General features: G+C 43.1%; 1 protein-coding gene across 1 annotated transcript; it reads right to left on the reverse strand.

Moving 5' to 3' along the window:
• Positions 1-14,654: 14,654 nt before the first annotated feature.
• On the reverse strand, positions 14,655-15,946 carry LOC143219887 (uncharacterized). The gene is made up of 2 exons (XM_076445694.1): positions 15,374-15,946; positions 14,655-14,702 (listed from the first exon to the last, which is right to left on the reverse strand). Exons 1-2 carry the CDS (start codon positions 15,944-15,946, stop codon positions 14,655-14,657), a joined length of 621 nt encoding a protein of 206 aa, XP_076301809.1.
• Between the last annotated feature and the right edge of the window lie 936 nt (positions 15,947-16,882).

Below are 16,882 nucleotides of genomic sequence, written 5' to 3' on the forward strand. Positions count from 1 at the left end.
CGAACTGCACAGCCGCTGGTAGAAGGCCTAAGGGATGCGCGGTCAAGTCGACGATCCAGAATTTCACTTTCACTTTCGAATCGATAAATAATTCGTATGTTTATTTCACACAGATGCCTTGAAATTTTTCCACACTCACAATCACTGTTCACATTTGTCAACACATAGTTATGCACTAATAATAATTGCCATATCCGTGTCCTGCTGCACAAATCACAACAATCAGGGAATGCAATTACTAGACTGCGGATTTCATGCATTTGTAGCAAACATGAGTAGGTGCATTTTAATACAGTAGAGAGATTAAAATAATTTCAAATCACCAATGTATTATTTTCAACTTCTTAGAATGATCACAGTAAGAATCAAATATCTGTCTGGCTCCTGTCCCTTGTAATAGCGGCAGCCAACTTTCATTTTACATAAAGATCCGCAGTCTAGTGATTGGATTAAATAATCGTTTAATTAGTTTAAGCAATTATTATTAGTGCATAACTATGTGTTGACAAATGTGAACAGTGATTGTGAGTGTGGAAAAATTTCAAGGCATCTGTGTGAAATAAACATACGAATTATTTATCGATTCGAAAGTGAAAGTGAAATTCTGGATCGTCGACTTGACCGCGCATCCCTTAGGCCTTCTACCAGCGGCTGTGCAGTTCGTCGACCTGGCCGTACGTCCCTTAGCTTTCGGTACTGTCGTATACCTGAAGACATCTGTGCAGTTCGTCACCGAGTGACCCAGTGACACACCTTTCGAAGCATCAAATGGATTTACGGCTGAATAAGTGAGTTTTTAATACAATTAGTTTCTGCTTCTTCCCTCGTTCGGGTAAAGTTGCCGTAAGTCGGGTAAAGAGATCCACCCATATGAATTGACAAGTAAAGTTCTTCCGACCGACAAAAACTGTAAAGGGTAATGTTGTTCAGAATCATGGTCTTGACAACATATCCAAAGCTCATCCAAATCGGGTAGAAGATAGTACATCGATCGATTTACAATGACAAGTTTTTACAATTATGTATCTCGTAAACTAAAGCCGGCCGACAAAAACTGTAAAGGGAAATGTTGTTCAGAATCATGGTCTTGACAACATATCCAAAGCTCATCCAAATCGGGTAGAAGAGAGTACTATCGATCGATTTACAATGACAAGTTTTTACAATTATGTATCTCGTAAACTAAAGCCGGCCGACAAAAACTGTAAAGGGAAATGTTGTTCAGAATCATGGTCTTGACAACATATCCAAAGCTCATCCAAATCGGGGAGGATTCACATAATCTCGAGAAACTCTTGTTCGTTACGGCATCGCGGCGTTACACCACGCTCGTCTCCCGGCGCTCCGGGCTGAACGTGCCATCGCGCGTCTAGGTCGCGCTGTGATTGGTCCGTGTTTTTCGTTAATAACTCCTAAACAAAGCCCCGGCTGACATTGGTGCAAAGGAAAATGTTGCTTCAAATGACCTAAGGAACCTCCCATTTCCCGGAGTCGAAGGGGTTTTGGGACACCCTGTATAAATAAAGGTAGGTAGCTTTAAGTATAGGTAAGTATGTAAGTATGTAGAATACAGATAAATGTGTAGCTTTAGTTTGGTAAAAGTAGGTAAGTATGTGGTTTATATATATAGGTGTAGTTTATATAGATTCAGATAGCAGGTCGACTGTCTAACGTTGGGGACTTGGTCAGAAGGGTTTTCCTGACTTTGTCTTTTTCTTCTTTTTCTTTTTCCTTGGCAGTTTTTGCAGCCCTGGCGTCATCTAGTGCTTTACGGTAAGCCGGACATTTTAAATTACCATCCCTGTGGCCCTCTATTTGGCATATTATGCATTTTTCAGGAAGCTGGCATTGGGCTGCTTGGTGGTCTTCGTTTCCGCAGCGGCGGCACAGTTTAGACCTGTCGGCCCCCTGGCATGTCTTCGCGGTGTGTCCGAATTCTCTGCATCTAAAACACTGCAGAATATCTTCGCGTTCGATTATCCGACATTGACCCCAACCTACCCGAAGGGATCGGGCGGCCAACAGTTTATTTGCAACAGCTGTCGGGGCGATCACTGTTGCATTTTGACTCCCAGCGAATGCGGGACGCAGAGCCTTAATCGTGATGCTCTCAGCTGGTGTTCCAGGTAGGTAATTTAGAATGGCTTTTCCAATGTCTTCGGTGGTGACGTCGCCATCTAATTGTTTTAGGTGAAGGACCTTTTTTTGGGTGAAGCCTCCAACTGATGCCTTGGCTCCCGATACTCTCTCGTTTATCAGGGAACTAAAGCAGGATGCCTTGGCGGTGTCTCCTTTGATTTTCACTAAGACTTCACCTTTCCTGCTTGATTTTACCCCTGCGATGGAGTAGCCTTCTTTATCAATGTTTATATTATTTTTAAGGGCTTTAAGAGTTTCCGCATAGGATCTCCAACCACTATTGATAAGAATGGTTTCCACTCCGCTTTGGGTCTTTTTGGTCTCCTCCTTGTGTATGCTGTCGTGGATGCTAACATCTACATTTGTATTATGGAAGATGACCTCCACCATTTTCCTCAACTCGTTCGAGTCGAGTTTATCATGACAGCTTATTGACAAATTTTGTCTCTTATAGTCTGTAGTGATGTCTCGAAGTTCTTTCAGCGCTTGAAAAGTGACTTCCGGGTTCGCGTGGTTCTGCTCGCTATCCCTGTTTACCAGGTAGTGGACGTATTTTTCTTTTAGGATGCCCGGAACGGATCCGGATTTCCTAGCTGGTATGCACGTGGCCACTACCAGGTATAATACTGTGCCTGGCACCGGGTTCTGTGCCTTTATTTCTTCTAGTCCATGATGCCTGTCCATAATGGCCTTGCTGGGACCTTTATCGATCTTGAAGTCCGCTGGGACGAAGCAGGCTATGTCTGCGTCTTTCGCAGATAATATATTCGTGTTGGTTATTGTGGTCCTCTGATAACATTTATCGTTCCATTTTCTGTCTTTTACTGCTAGATAGTTTGTATAATTTACTTCTTTTTCATTCCAGGTTTCCATTTCTACCTCGTCGAGTTCTTCAGGGCTTCCAGTTTGGGTGCCAATGCTACGGGTCTCCAGAATCTTTTTTGGTATGTCTGTATTCTCTTGGTTTTGGGTGTTTAAGTCAGTTAGACTCTTATTTTTCGGGGATTGTGCGGATTTCCTGCATCTACTTAACGATCGATCTCTGGATCGTTGATCATTGGCACTCTTCATTGTCCGTTGCATATCATTGAAAGTTTTGATTGTTCTTGTGATCGCTGTCTTTATTTCTAGCTTAACATCGTCTCGACCTTTAGTTAGGTAGGACAGATGTTTTATGGCGTCGGAAAGTGACTTTACATTCGTAGCTAGGTCCATATTTGTGGTGCCCTCTGGTCTGCTGGGCAGCCTCTTCCTCTTTCTTTGCTGCTCAGGGGAGTCTTCTTCAAGTACAAAGTTCAGGGTTTCGCGTTTATCTACTTCGGGGACGTCTGAGGCCGAATGGGATCGGGGTCTCACTTCTTTTTTGATCGTCGTTAATTTATGTATGTTCCACTCGATCTCCATGTCAATGTTGGGCTTTGCCCGGGCCACTGGTAGAATTGGGCTTCTGTTAAGCGCCCTGCTTGGTGTGAAGATGGAAGAGGGATCCCCCTCATTTTGTTTGTATGGAGTGGAGGTACCAGGAATTGGACATATGTCCATTGTTTGCGTGCCTTCTTCCATTTGTTGTTCTTCCCCCGAGTCGGAAATTTCGTACACGACATCAGCACGGTCGATTTCTTTCTCGATGTTGTCTTCCTTCACCTCCTTATTATTATTATATTTTTTTTTTTTGGTTTTTCTGTTTTTCGTTTTGGTTTTTATTTAGTGATTCCATATAAGTCCCACGAGAGTGGTCAGAAGTAAAGTCACCTCAGGCAGAGCCGCCTTGCCTGAGGAAGCCCAAAAAACTCCGGGGGGTGGGCAGGTACCCCGGAGGTGGCATGCTAAAGGTCCGGTGCACCCACCGGACCCACTCCCGGCGCGCCGCGTTCCCGGGAGTAGTGCCCCTTCGCCGCATGCCGAAAACTTGGGGTTAAGGACTTTTTATAGAGGTTTCTCCTCCTCGCAGGACCGGCCGGTAAAGGCAGGCCCCCCCGCTCCGGAGCCTTCCGGTTTGCGGTCTACGGTCCTGAGTCGACATCTTGCGACTCAGTTCCGACCTCTCGCTCCGTTAGCACACACCGCAGTGTGTCCCAGGGTCCACCACGAGGAGGTGGAGCGAGAGGATTTGGCTCTGTGACAACCCTCAAATAGAGAGTACGGACCGACAGTGGATCAGAGTCTCCACTGTTGGCGCCACAAAGCCTAGGACCCCAACCTAACCTAACCTAACATAACCTAACCTAACCTAACCTAACCTAACCTAACCTTTCGAAAGTTTTTTGCCTCTTTATTTGTTTAAATGTATCCTATCAAATATATACATCGATACTACGATAAAAACAGAAGCCGCTACTTTGCTCTCTCTAGCCTTACATTAATATTACCCTAATCGCTCGCTTGAATACCTATTCCTACACTTCTCGTGCGACTGTCGCTCGAGAAGTTCCCGGACGAATACCGCGTGTTTTCCTAACTAAAAGTCCACGGACTTTTTGCGCGTAACCCGCACAGAAGATTCCTGGACTTTCGCGCTATCCTCTTGGAATTACGTTCGCGCTCGCTAAACTATTAATTTAACAGAACAATAACACTGCAATCTATCTAGCCCTATTATAACATTTCCGAATCATTAATTTTTATTAAATTTTTTCCCTTTCCGAAAAGTCCACGAACTTTCCTTAGGGCCTAGCCGGTCGTCCAGGAAGTTTGTGGACTCTTGATTTTCTGAGAAAATTTTTTCACTAATCCTTTCCTACGTTTACTACTAATCGGCCCTTCGAAGGGCGCCGCCGAATATCTACGCTTTATGCGAGTCCACAGACTTTCCGTGCGAGATTCGCACGAGAAGTTTGTGGACGGGTTTCCTTTACGTTCTTATGCGGAGTGTCCACGGACTTTCCGCCCGTGACTCGCTCAGAAAATTCGCGGACAACAGTTCTACAATTAATCCTGTTGACCCGAACACTCACTATCACACAATACCACGAAATGGCTGCCGCCACCGGGCGCGTGTTCGCAGCACTCACCCCGGGTATTCACAACCACTAAAGCCAATTCTAGGTACGTATTTTAGGTAAGTATTTAATTAGTTAGATTAAACCTATTCAATTCCTTCGCAGGGTTTCCCCGGCGGGCACGTGGACCGCACCGAGGAAGATGATGAAGAACACCGATAACCACTCGATTATATATCCGACGCCTATTTTGGGATATTCCCGGCACCGTTAGAAACTAAGATAAACTATTTATACTAGAAAAAACTAATGAACACTCCTAATAGGTGTCACGAGATAACCAGCACGCTTTCGTACTTCGACAAGATGGCCGAGTTTTGAAAATGCGTTATGAGAGACCTCGACTCCTCCTAATGGAAATTCGAAACGAACTGATTCGAACAGCGGGAGGTCATTTGGTTCGCTTACTCTTCGGTACCCCCTCCGCTCGATTTCAGGCCTCCTTGTTTTGTTTCTTTGTCTGTGTAGGCGCTCGTGTTGGAGGCACCCCCTTGGCGCCCTGCCCTGTTTGTGTTCTTGTCTAAAAATAAATTGATCCTACCTCGTTACTTCCTTCGGTTGATAACCTTGATTCAAATACTGGCGAGTACGCGTGCACTAGTTTGAGATCGTCGTGGTGGTGTGAAGGTATTGTCACAACGTCAGATATTTCAGCGCGTTCCTCGAACGTTTGTTCTAAATACTTAGTTCGCCTTCCTACCCTCGACGATCTCGCTCCCGCGCCGCGTTCATATTTTTCCACCTCGTTTTTCTTTCCTATACCGGTGTTTAGATCCTAGCTTAACGGCCTATCTCTTTTAATCTATCTTATTAGATTATTCTTAAATCTATTTGACATTGGTCGCGCGCTATTTACATATCCTTCTTATATTTAAGTAATCATCTATTTCGGACCTAACTATTTTATAAACCGTTAATTTAAATTTCCTATCGACTAGAGAGAGCTTGTAAAAAACACTTGAGATACAATTAATCCTTCTATTTTCCTTTTTCAGCTTTATAGGTACTATTTCTGCGGGATACCTCCGGGGGGAAGGGTTCTATTGAGCTTTCCTGTCCTGGGATGGTTGAACTCGGTCTTCAGTTGCAGGAGTTCAGGGCCGGGTCCGCTCGTGGAGCCATTCGCAGTCCTTCGATCCTCAGCTAAAGTCCTTCCGTCCAATCATTCCCTTTTCGTCTGCTCCTTTCCCTTTCCTCGGAGTTCGTCCCCTCATGTACCTCATCCTTTCCTTCCCGAGTTCTGCCATAGTCGCTACCTAAATTATAACATTAGAACAGAGAGATTATTATCGTCTTCACTTTCCTCCTCGTCTTCTTCCCTCCCCCTTCTCCTTTCTTCTTCCTCCTTTCTCTTGAGGACGAAAGTACAGAATTTGGAAAAGCACTGCCAGTACTTTTCCTTCTGTAGAATTTTTCCCATTAATTCTTCCTTCTGCATGGTTCCTGGTTCCATATCCAATTCTTCTTCCAGGGTTTTCCTTTCATCCTCCCATCTCTGGCACTGGAAAATTGTATGTTCCGGCGAGTCCTCCGTATTTGGATGGAACCAGCAGCTACTATCCTTGGTTTTACCTATCTTCTTCCTAAATTTGTTGAAAACCCCGTGTCCTGTTAGAGCCTGTGTCATATAAAAGTTCAGGCACCCGTGTTTCCTGTTGATCCAGGGTTCGATATTTGGGATCAGGGTGTGTGTCCATCTTCCCACTTCTGCCCTTGTCCATGCCTCTTGCCATTCTTCTAGCGTTCTTGTTGCTGCTTCTTTCTTCAACCATCTCTTGATTGCTCTTTTTCTTACATCAGCTGGTTCTGCTGCATCTCTCGTTCTCAGGAACTCTTCCAGGTCAGGTATGTTTCTGTTCTCCTGTGGGGGGTCGTAGTAATCTCTGAGTTCCTGTCGTTCCGGAGATTCGTCTCTGTACGCTCCTTCTTGAATCCTTCTGGTTGCGTTCCTACGTGGCCTAGCTCTCTCCTCATTATTGGGCGTGGCTTCATACGCTATTTCCCATTTAAATAAGTTTTCCCTTTCTCTAATTTTTATGTCCCAGGGGACTACCCCAGTCAAGACTGCCAGAGTCTGCATTGGCACCGTCCTATAGGCCGATGCGACTCTGGCCAGTCCTAATCTCTGAGTACTTTTCAGGATTTTCCAGTTTGCTTCAATCCGGGACGCCCCAGCCCATATAGGTGCTCCGTACATCACTATTGCCTCTAGTACCATGAAGTATAGGCGTCTAGCCTCGTGTTTCAGTCCGCCTTGATTAGCCATAACTCTTGAGAGCGCCGCCATGACTCTGATGCCTTTGTTGGTCGCTTCCTGAATATGTTTTCGAAATTCTCCCCTACTGTCGAACTCTACTCCCAGGTATTTTAGAGTCTGGGCAGGTTTAATATCTGCTCCCTCGAATCTGAAAACGAAATCGGTCGGTATTCTTTTTCGGTTGGTGAACATTACCTCGGTCTTATTGATAGCTAATTCAAGGCCAACGTCCCTTAACCATTTGCCTATTCCCTTTGTAACCTCTTCTGCTCTTGATCTCAGCGCTTGTAGTTTACTGCTTTCAACTAGTATGAGGATGTCGTCTGCAAATGCTATTACCGAGCATCCTATCGGCCAACTTTTCCTCAGTAGTCCGTCATATACTAAATTCCAGAATAGAGGTCCCAGCACCGAGCCCTGCGGCACCCCCATTTCAGTTTCCATGGTCGTCTCCTGTCCTATCGTACTACACCATATTTTCCGTTTTTCGAAGTAATTTGCAATGATCTTCTGTAGGTATTCGGGAGTGTTTCTTCTTTTTAGTTCGTCCCTGATCAAACTCCATCTTAGCGTGTTGAATGCGTTTCTTATGTCCAAGGCGATCATAACTGAGTATTTCTGTCTGTTGATACAGCTTCTAATTTTCTTCCTCACCTCGTACATGGCTTGGACTGTCGACCTTCCTTTTACGAAACCATACTGTACTTTTTCGAAAGGGTTTTCTCCCAGTGCCTCCATAAGTCTTTCCTTGATGACGTATTCGAATAGCTTGGCCACAGCATCGATTATGCAGATTGGCCTGTATGCCGAGCTGAGCGAGGGGTCCTTCCCTGGTTTCCGTAGAAGCACAGTTCTAGCGGATTTCCATTTTTCTGGGATTATTCCTCTCCTTAAGATCCCTGTAAATAGTGCCGCGAATGTGTCCGGTCTACAGAGTGCGAGCTCTCTGATAATGCCTGGGGATATCCCGTCTAGGCCTGCCGCTTTCTTAGGGGCTATTTTTATTGCTGCTTGTCTAATCTCTTCTTCTCTCACTTCTGCTAGATCTGCTCGGGTTGCTTCTAGGTTTTCCTCTTCTTGCGTACTGTGTTCTCTCCCTATTTGTTCTGCTTCCTCCGCTGGCAGCCTAGGGAAGAGCCCCCTCAGTACCTCATCCATGAATTCTCCTGTCAGGGTTGCCGGTGGTGTTGTTGCCTTAACTTTGCTCATTATGGATTTATAGGGCTTACCCCATACGTCTCTGTTGAGTTCTTCGCAGAATTCTCTCCATTTATCCGCCTTTGCTTTCGTAATTTTCTTTCTCAATTCTTTGATCGTGTCCTTATATTGTATTTCTAGGATCTCTAACTCTTCGTTCCCTTTCCCTTTTTTCTTAATTTTTGCTCTTACTCTTTGTATTTTCCTTTTAATCTTTCTCGTATTGTTTCTCAGTAGACCCAGATCCATGTTCCACCATGCGTTCCTTTTTCTATCCAGGTTATCATCGCTTTTTGTTTTTTCCAGGTTCTTATCTAAAACATAGTTCAATGTACTTAGGAATTTTTCTTCTTCTGACTTACCATAGGATTGCAAATGGCCTAGGTTTTCTTCTTCAATTTTTCTGGAAAAGTCGATTTTAGATTTTTCCAGTGTTTCTGTTGTCGTTCTCCATTTTGGTTTAAAGATGTTCTTTCTTGGTATGTTATTTTCCATCTCTATAGTGGTTAGCACGTATCTGTGGTCAGAATCAGATTCGATGTCGAGCACCTGTGAAAAAGCTTTGGTATAATTGGTGAAAGATATAGCGAGGAAATCAATGTTAGATGACCTAGATCCATGTAAAAAAGTAGGCCCTCCGCTGGGTTTTAGAGGGTGGGCTCCTACTTTCCAGAGTTCTTCCAATACTTTCCTGCCCCTGGAATTCGTTGTTTTCGACCCCCATGGGGACGCATGGGCATTGAGGTCTCCTCCGAGCACGATCTTTTTTCCTTTCTTCTTGTTTTCCTTTACGAAATCCATTACTCGTTCTAGTCTGAAAGAGTATTCTTCATCAGTCAAGCTGGGTGAGAGATAGATACTCACCACAACATAGTCTCCCAGCTGGACGGCGGTGAAGTCCTCTTCCTGCCTGTCGGCATCTTCAAATCTGGCTAAACCGTTCATTCCTGTGATCCATATAGCGGTCCTGTTGCCCTTTCCGTAGATCCATGGTCCTGGGTTGCACAGCGGGTCCGCTATCAGGACAACATCGGCCTTCAGCTCCACCGCCGTCTGAGCCAGGAGATGTTGTGCGTTTCTGCAATGATTCAAATTTATCTGTAATATTATTAATTTGAGTTCTGTAGTAATATTCTACTATTCGCCTCCTTGATATATTTCTTAAACTGTGGACAGTTAACAGCACCCGCTACATGTTCGGCGTTTGCTGCCGGTACACCTTGTTTAATACATAGTACGCAGCATCTGGTCGCGTTACAGCCATTTATTTGATGGCCTTCTGTACCACATCGTCTGCAGATCTCTTTTCCATTTAATTTTTCCTTACAGCCATATGACATATGCCCGAAGGCATGACACTTGTAGCATCTCACAATGTTTGCAGTTCTGTTTATTCTACATATTGTGAATCCTACTTTGATCTTATTCTCCTCACCCAGCTTGCTGGCTATTCTCGTAGGTAGAGCCACGATGGCTGTTTTCGTACCACCATATCCGAATCTTAGCGACTTCATTTCGATTTCTGATTCGCCTAGCTCACCTACATCAGCGCTCCTAGCTATTTCCCGTCTGATTTCCTCTTTATCCATTGAGGGGTCCAAATCTTTTATTTCCAAAGTAACCTTTGGCGTGAGCTTTCTCACCGCGAACTCGGATCCCAACGTGGCCTTAACTGTGTCCTCCAGGATCATATGGTTAGCGTTTTTGTCTAATTCTAAGATTAGGTCTCCGCCTCTCGATCGTCTAACCATCTGTATTCCCTGCATTTTATCCGCCGCTTCGGTTTTTAACTTTTTGAACAAATCCGCATACGTTCTTTCGTTAGTGGCTTTTACTAGGATCGCTTCCGATTTAGGTGGAGGTAGGGGTTGCCTAACTCTTCTTAACCTGTCCTCTTCTTTCTTCCTATTACGCTCCTCTTCATCTTTCGTTTTCCTTAGTTCTCTTTCTACCCTCTTTTCCTCCTCCCTCTTTTTCCTATCGACTAGAGTCCATTTCTTTCTATTGTCATCCTCACTCTGGGATTCTGAATCCTCTTCCCTTTCCGTCCTATTTCCCTTATTAATTTTCTTTTTCTTTGTCTTCTTAACCCTCTTGGTCTTATCCCCCGCTTCTATCTTTTTTTCATTTTGGTTGGAGGTTCCTAAGCCTCCTTCCTTCGTTTCTAAACTCCTTTTATTTAATTCCCCTGCTACTCCCTTGTTCGTTGGATGACTAACGAAAGCTGGCGAGCATTGGGCGCTTTTGTTTGCCCATTTAGTTTTTACCTCCTTCAACTCCTGGTTCTCGATTAGGCTTTCCAATTTCCTAGCTATCTCGCTAGCTTGTACTAGGTTCTTTTCTAGGTGGCCCGCTTTGTTCATCGCTATAAAGTTATCTTCCATATCTTTACTGTACCTAAGCGTGTTGTCGATCGCCGCGGTGTATCCCCTAGCTTTTTTAATCAGCCCTTCTAATTCCCTAATCATCTTCATCATTTCACTCTCTTGGCTTACCTCGTCTTCATCTTCAACTATTATAATGTCATTTGCCTGACCCTTATCCTCTCCCCCGTTATTATTCTGTGAGGTATCATTCCTACTCTTTTTATTATACATAAACGAATCAGTAGTGTCACTCGAACTATTTCCTCCTCCTCCGTAATCTTTTATATTCCCATGCCCGAGATCCTGATTCTCTCCCTTTTTTCTTTTCCCCTTGGTGTGTTGATCGTTCCCGGCCATCGGTGTACCGTATATCTCCCCTATTGGGGAGTCCATTTACGGGGAGGCCTATCCCACCGCCGACTTTAGGAACAGTCAACCCACCTTAGGCAATATTTTCCTAATATACTCTTTTATTTTTACAGGTTATTTGGTGACCCCTGGATTCGGATAGATTCAGCCGGCTTCGCACAAATATAACACTGCGTTCTTTCCTTTCGAAAGTTTTTTGCCTCTTTATTTGTTTAAATGTATCCTATCAAATATATACATCGATACTACGATAAAAACAGAAGCCGCTACTTTGCTCTCTCTAGCCTTACATTAATATTACCCTAATCGCTCGCTTGAATACCTATTCCTACACTTCTCGTGCGACTGTCGCTCGAGAAGTTCCCGGACGAATACCGCGTGTTTTCCTAACTAAAAGTCCACGGACTTTTTGCGCGTAACCCGCACAGAAGATTCCTGGACTTTCGCGCTATCCTCTTGGAATTACGTTCGCGCTCGCTAAACTATTAATTTAACAGAACAATAACACTGCAATCTATCTAGCCCTATTATAACATTTCCGAATCATTAATTTTTATTAAATTTTTTCCCTTTCCGAAAAGTCCACGAACTTTCCTTAGGGCCTAGCCGGTCGTCCAGGAAGTTTGTGGACTCTTGATTTTCTGAGAAAATTTTTTCACTAATCCTTTCCTACGTTTACTACTAATCGGCCCTTCGAAGGGCGCCGCCGAATATCTACGCTTTATGCGAGTCCACAGACTTTCCGTGCGAGATTCGCACGAGAAGTTTGTGGACGGGTTTCCTTTACGTTCTTATGCGGAGTGTCCACGGACTTTCCGCCCGTGACTCGCTCAGAAAATTCGCGGACAACAGTTCTACAATTAATCCTGTTGACCCGAACACTCACTATCACACAATACCACGAAATGGCTGCCGCCACCGGGCGCGTGTTCGCAGCACTCACCCCGGGTATTCACAACCACTAAAGCCAATTCTAGGTACGTATTTTAGGTAAGTATTTAATTAGTTAGATTAAACCTATTCAATTCCTTCGCAGGGTTTCCCCGGCGGGCACGTGGACCGCACCGAGGAAGATGATGAAGAACACCGATAACCACTCGATTATATATCCGACGCCTATTTTGGGATATTCCCGGCACCGTTAGAAACTAAGATAAACTATTTATACTAGAAAAAACTAATGAACACTCCTAATAGGTGTCACGAGATAACCAGCACGCTTTCGTACTTCGACAAGATGGCCGAGTTTTGAAAATGCGTTATGAGAGACCTCGACTCCTCCTAATGGAAATTCGAAACGAACTTAACCTAACCTAACCTAACCTAACCTAACCTTTTTTTTTTTTTTTTTATTAACGAGGAGGGGAAAATACTTTTCGTACGTCGTGAGGGACTCCGATGTTGTGTACCCCCTAAAAACCCCTCCTCCTCTATCTAACCTAAGTCTAGACAATATTACCCTACAGTAACCCCCTCTCCGCGGGACCGCGTATAAGCATTACTGCACGTAGTAAAAGATTCTATAGGTGTCTTATTCGTTTAACTACCTAATTCTGGTTAGTCTCTCCTGTCTTCTTTCTTCTTGTTGGATTTCTCGTTCACATTCTTCTTTTTTCTTCATTATCCTATTGATGAATGTTCTCAGTCTAGGCATCTTTATAGGGTCTTTTAACCATGTTATTATCTCCTTCCATTGCAAATGTCCATTTTCGTGGCCCAATTCATTCCTTTCTGATTCCCATGCGGGACACTCTATCACTGTGTGTTCGGGGCTATCCGGATGTTGCTTGCACATTATGCAGATTGGATCTTTCCATTTTCCTATTTTGTGAAGGTAATTCATAAAACACCCATGTCCGGTAAGAATCTGAGTGAGATGGAAATCCAACGTTTTAGGGCCCCATTCTGCCCATTCACATATCTTCGGTATTAGCAAGTAAGTATTGCGTCCATGTGGTGTATTGTTCCAATGTGTCTGCCATTGTTTCATTGTGGTTTTCCTTTCTTCTTCTTTAATTTTTTTGCATTCGCGTTTATAGTTAATTCCCATGGTGTTACTGATATTTACTTGTCTTGAGAAGATACGCCGTCTTTCCTCTGCCAAAAGTGTGAGGGGCGGGATACCCGCCAATACACATAATGCATCCAAAGAAGTGGTCCTATACGCCCTTATAACCCTGGATAAGGAAAATTTTTGGATCCTATTTAGTATTTTTGCCTTTGTTGGTCTGCTTGCAGCTATTGCCCAGATAGGTGCCGCGTATAAGATGATGGATTCTATGACTCTATAGTATAGTATGCGGGAGGTGAATGATCCCCCTCCTATATTAGGCATAATTCCATTTAGGGCACAAGCTACCTTGGTTGCTTTAGCGGTAGCATAGTTTAGATGTCCAGTATAATATCGATTCCCTTCCATTACCAGTCCTAGGTATGTCGTAGACTTTTTGGGCTCAAGGGTTGTATTTTCTAATCTGATATTAATGCCTCTTGTTGATTTTTTACCTGTTAGGAAAACCATGTCCGTCTTTTCATGGGCAAGTGAGAGTTGTTTAATTCGGAACCAATTGTTGATCATTGCTAGGGCTTCATTTGAAGTTCTAGAAAGATCTTCAGCGGTAGAGGCTGTAACTACCAGAGCAACATCATCTGCGTATCCGTATAGATGCGCACCTCTTGGAAGTTTGATCTTTAGAAGCTCATCGTATTGTAGATTCCATAACATTGGTGCAAGGACCGATCCCTGAGGGACTCCTGCATAGAAACTAATTTCCACATTTTGTCCATTGGTTTTGGTGTATATTATTGACCTTTCTTGTAGATAGTTTTTTATTATGTTAAAGAGCCTACTCGGAAGTTCTCTTTTTGTGAGTGCCTTCAGAACATTTTTCCACTTTATAGTATTAAAAGCGTTTTTGACGTCTAAGGCAATTAATACACAATGGTGGGATTTAGTTCTGGCCTTATCCCATCTATTACTTATTTCATGTATGGCATGGATTGTACTTTTACCACGTCTGAATCCAAACTGATTTGGTTCATAACTAGTGAATTCTAGTAGTCTCTCTTTTAAACAATATTCTAGTATCTTTCCCATGTTTGATAGAATTGAGAGGGGTCTCCACCCCGTACGTCCATCTGGTACAGGTTTTTTTGGTATTAAAACAAGTCGACCTTTCTTCCATGAATTTGGGAAGTATCCTAACTTGTAACAGGTGTTAATGACTTGTGTGACGTGGGGTAGAGCAATTTCTGAAAGTAGTTGTACTAATTCTGCTGGAATCCCGTCTATACCCGGTGCTTTCTTTTTTACCGATTTCATAGCCTTTAGGACTTCTTCTTCTGAGAAGAGGTGATCGGATGCGTCGTGTGCGTCTGTCGTGTCATAATTTGAAGAATTTGGTTCAGGGGTTGTTTGGAAGAGGGATTTAATAACCTCTTCGGTCTCCTCTTCAGTTAGAATGCTTGGGGGGGGGTTTTCCTGCCACCCTGCCCATTACTGCCCTATATGGTTTCCCCCATATATCATTATCTATTTCCTCAATCAGCGTGTTCCAGGACTTCTTTTTAGCTCGTGCGATCTCATATTTTAGTAGTTTTTTGTTTTTATTATGTCTGTTTAGGCATCTGATAACATCCTCGTTTGTTCTTTCGGGGTGTTTTTTAAATTTAGTGCGAGCTCTCTGTAGTGCTCGTCGTGAGCTAATGGAAGCATTTCTCAAAGTAGCGATCTCCGGGTTCCACCACCATACCTCTTTTCTTCGTTTTATTGTTTGGTGTATTGTATGTGAAGAGATTTCGAATAATTCTGATATTAAATTTATATAGGCGTCTATGTCTTCGATTGTAGAGATTTTAGAAGGGTCGGCGATCTTGGTGTATTGCCTATATGCTTCAGAGAATTTTTTACTGTTGAGTTTGAGTTTTTCCTTTTTTTTACAGCTATCATTGTTTGATGAATCTGTTGACAAGATGTGTTTTAAGTAAAGATGGTCGGAAGCCGTATAATCATCTAATATATGACTAGAGAGGATGTTATTATTTGCTATTGTTCCACACAGTATAATGTCTATTGTGGAGCGGTGTCCATTTCTCTCGAAGGTGTGAGAGCCAGAGCTAATTTTTGGAATGAGACCAAAGTTATTGCACATTTCCATCACTATGGTACCATGGTCATCTAGTATGTTTGAACCCCAGGCCGTAGATTTGGCGTTAAAATCACCAGCAATGATGCATTTTTCTACATTTATTGTGTCTAAAAATCTTTCCAGCTCTGATATTCTTTCAGTGTAAACCTCAAGACTAGTATTTGGAGAAAAGTAGCAGGAAATGTATATATAATCATCTAATTGTACTGCAGCAATACCTTTTGATTTAAATAGGCTTTTGATGTTATTGAATTTATTAGACGGTTGCGGTATCCATATAGATGCATCCTTGTGTCCGTCGTTTATCCAGTACGTTGGCGGTACCCACGGTTCAGAAACAAAAACTATATCGATCTCGTGTTGAGCTGTAGATTGAGTGAGCAGTTCTTGAGCGTTCTTGCAGTGGTTGAGGTTAATTTGCATCATTTTGACTAGTTTTTTCTCCGGTGAAGAAGTCTTGTTTGGATCCATTCCGTATATAGTGTATAAGTAGATGAATAAATAAATATGTAAATATGGGTAAAAATGTATATAAGTAAAAGATCAAAAGAGATCAATAAATAAATAAAAATGTATATATGAATAAAAATGTATATGTGTATATAAATAAAAATGTATATGTGTATATAAATAAAAATATGTATTTATAAAGTGTATATATATATAAAAGTATCTGTATATAGGAATATGTGTTGTTGTTTTTTTTTTTTTTTTTTTTAAGTATTTATTTGATCGGGCCGCTTGACACTCGGGGTAGCCGGTGTTTTCTTATCAGATGTAAGACCTTTAGACTTCTTTGCTAGTTTCGCATCTTCCAACGCCTTGCGATATATAGGGCATTTAAGACTGCCATCTCTGTGGCCTTCCACTTGGCAGAGAACACATTTCTCCGCGTTTTGACACTGATAGACAGTATGATCATCTTGTCCGCATCGACGGCATAATTTCGATCTATCGATCCCCTGACACGATTTAGTAGTGTGTCCATATTCTCTACATCTATAACATTGTAAGATGTCTTCTCTTTCAATAATGCGGCAGTGTCCCCATCCCACCCGAAGGGATCGGTTGGCAAGTAATTTATCTGCAACTGTAGTCGGAGCAATTACAGTTGCGTTTTGTCTCCCTGCGAATGCGGGTCTCAGTGCCTTTACAACAATGTTTTCCGCTGTCGTGCCCGGTAGGTGGTTGACGATGGCCTTGTTTATATCGTCAGCAGTCACATCTCCGTCCAAGAATTTTAGGTGTAATACCTTTTTAGGGATGGAGGTGCCACATACCAAGGATTTGGCACCAGTTAGCCTAGCGTTTATTATGGTGCTGAGGCTGGAGGCCTTAGCTGTGTCTCCTTTAATGGAGACTAAGACCTCGCCTTTTTTGGAGGCTTTGACACCCGCGATGGAGAAA

The sequence above is a fragment of the Lasioglossum baleicum genome, unplaced genomic scaffold (assembly GCF_051020765.1).
Source record: "Lasioglossum baleicum unplaced genomic scaffold, iyLasBale1 scaffold0088, whole genome shotgun sequence".
Taxonomy (NCBI): Eukaryota; Metazoa; Arthropoda; class Insecta; order Hymenoptera; family Halictidae; genus Lasioglossum; species Lasioglossum baleicum.

Coding starts and splice junctions, on each gene's coding strand:
- LOC143219887 (XM_076445694.1), bottom strand. CDS start 15,946: ATGGATCCAAACAAGACTTCTTCACCGGAGAAAAAACTAGTCAAAATG. Junction 14,703..15,373: donor TTATACTGTGTGGAACAATA/GCAAATAATAAC, acceptor ATGACACGACAG/ACGCACACGACGCATCCGAT.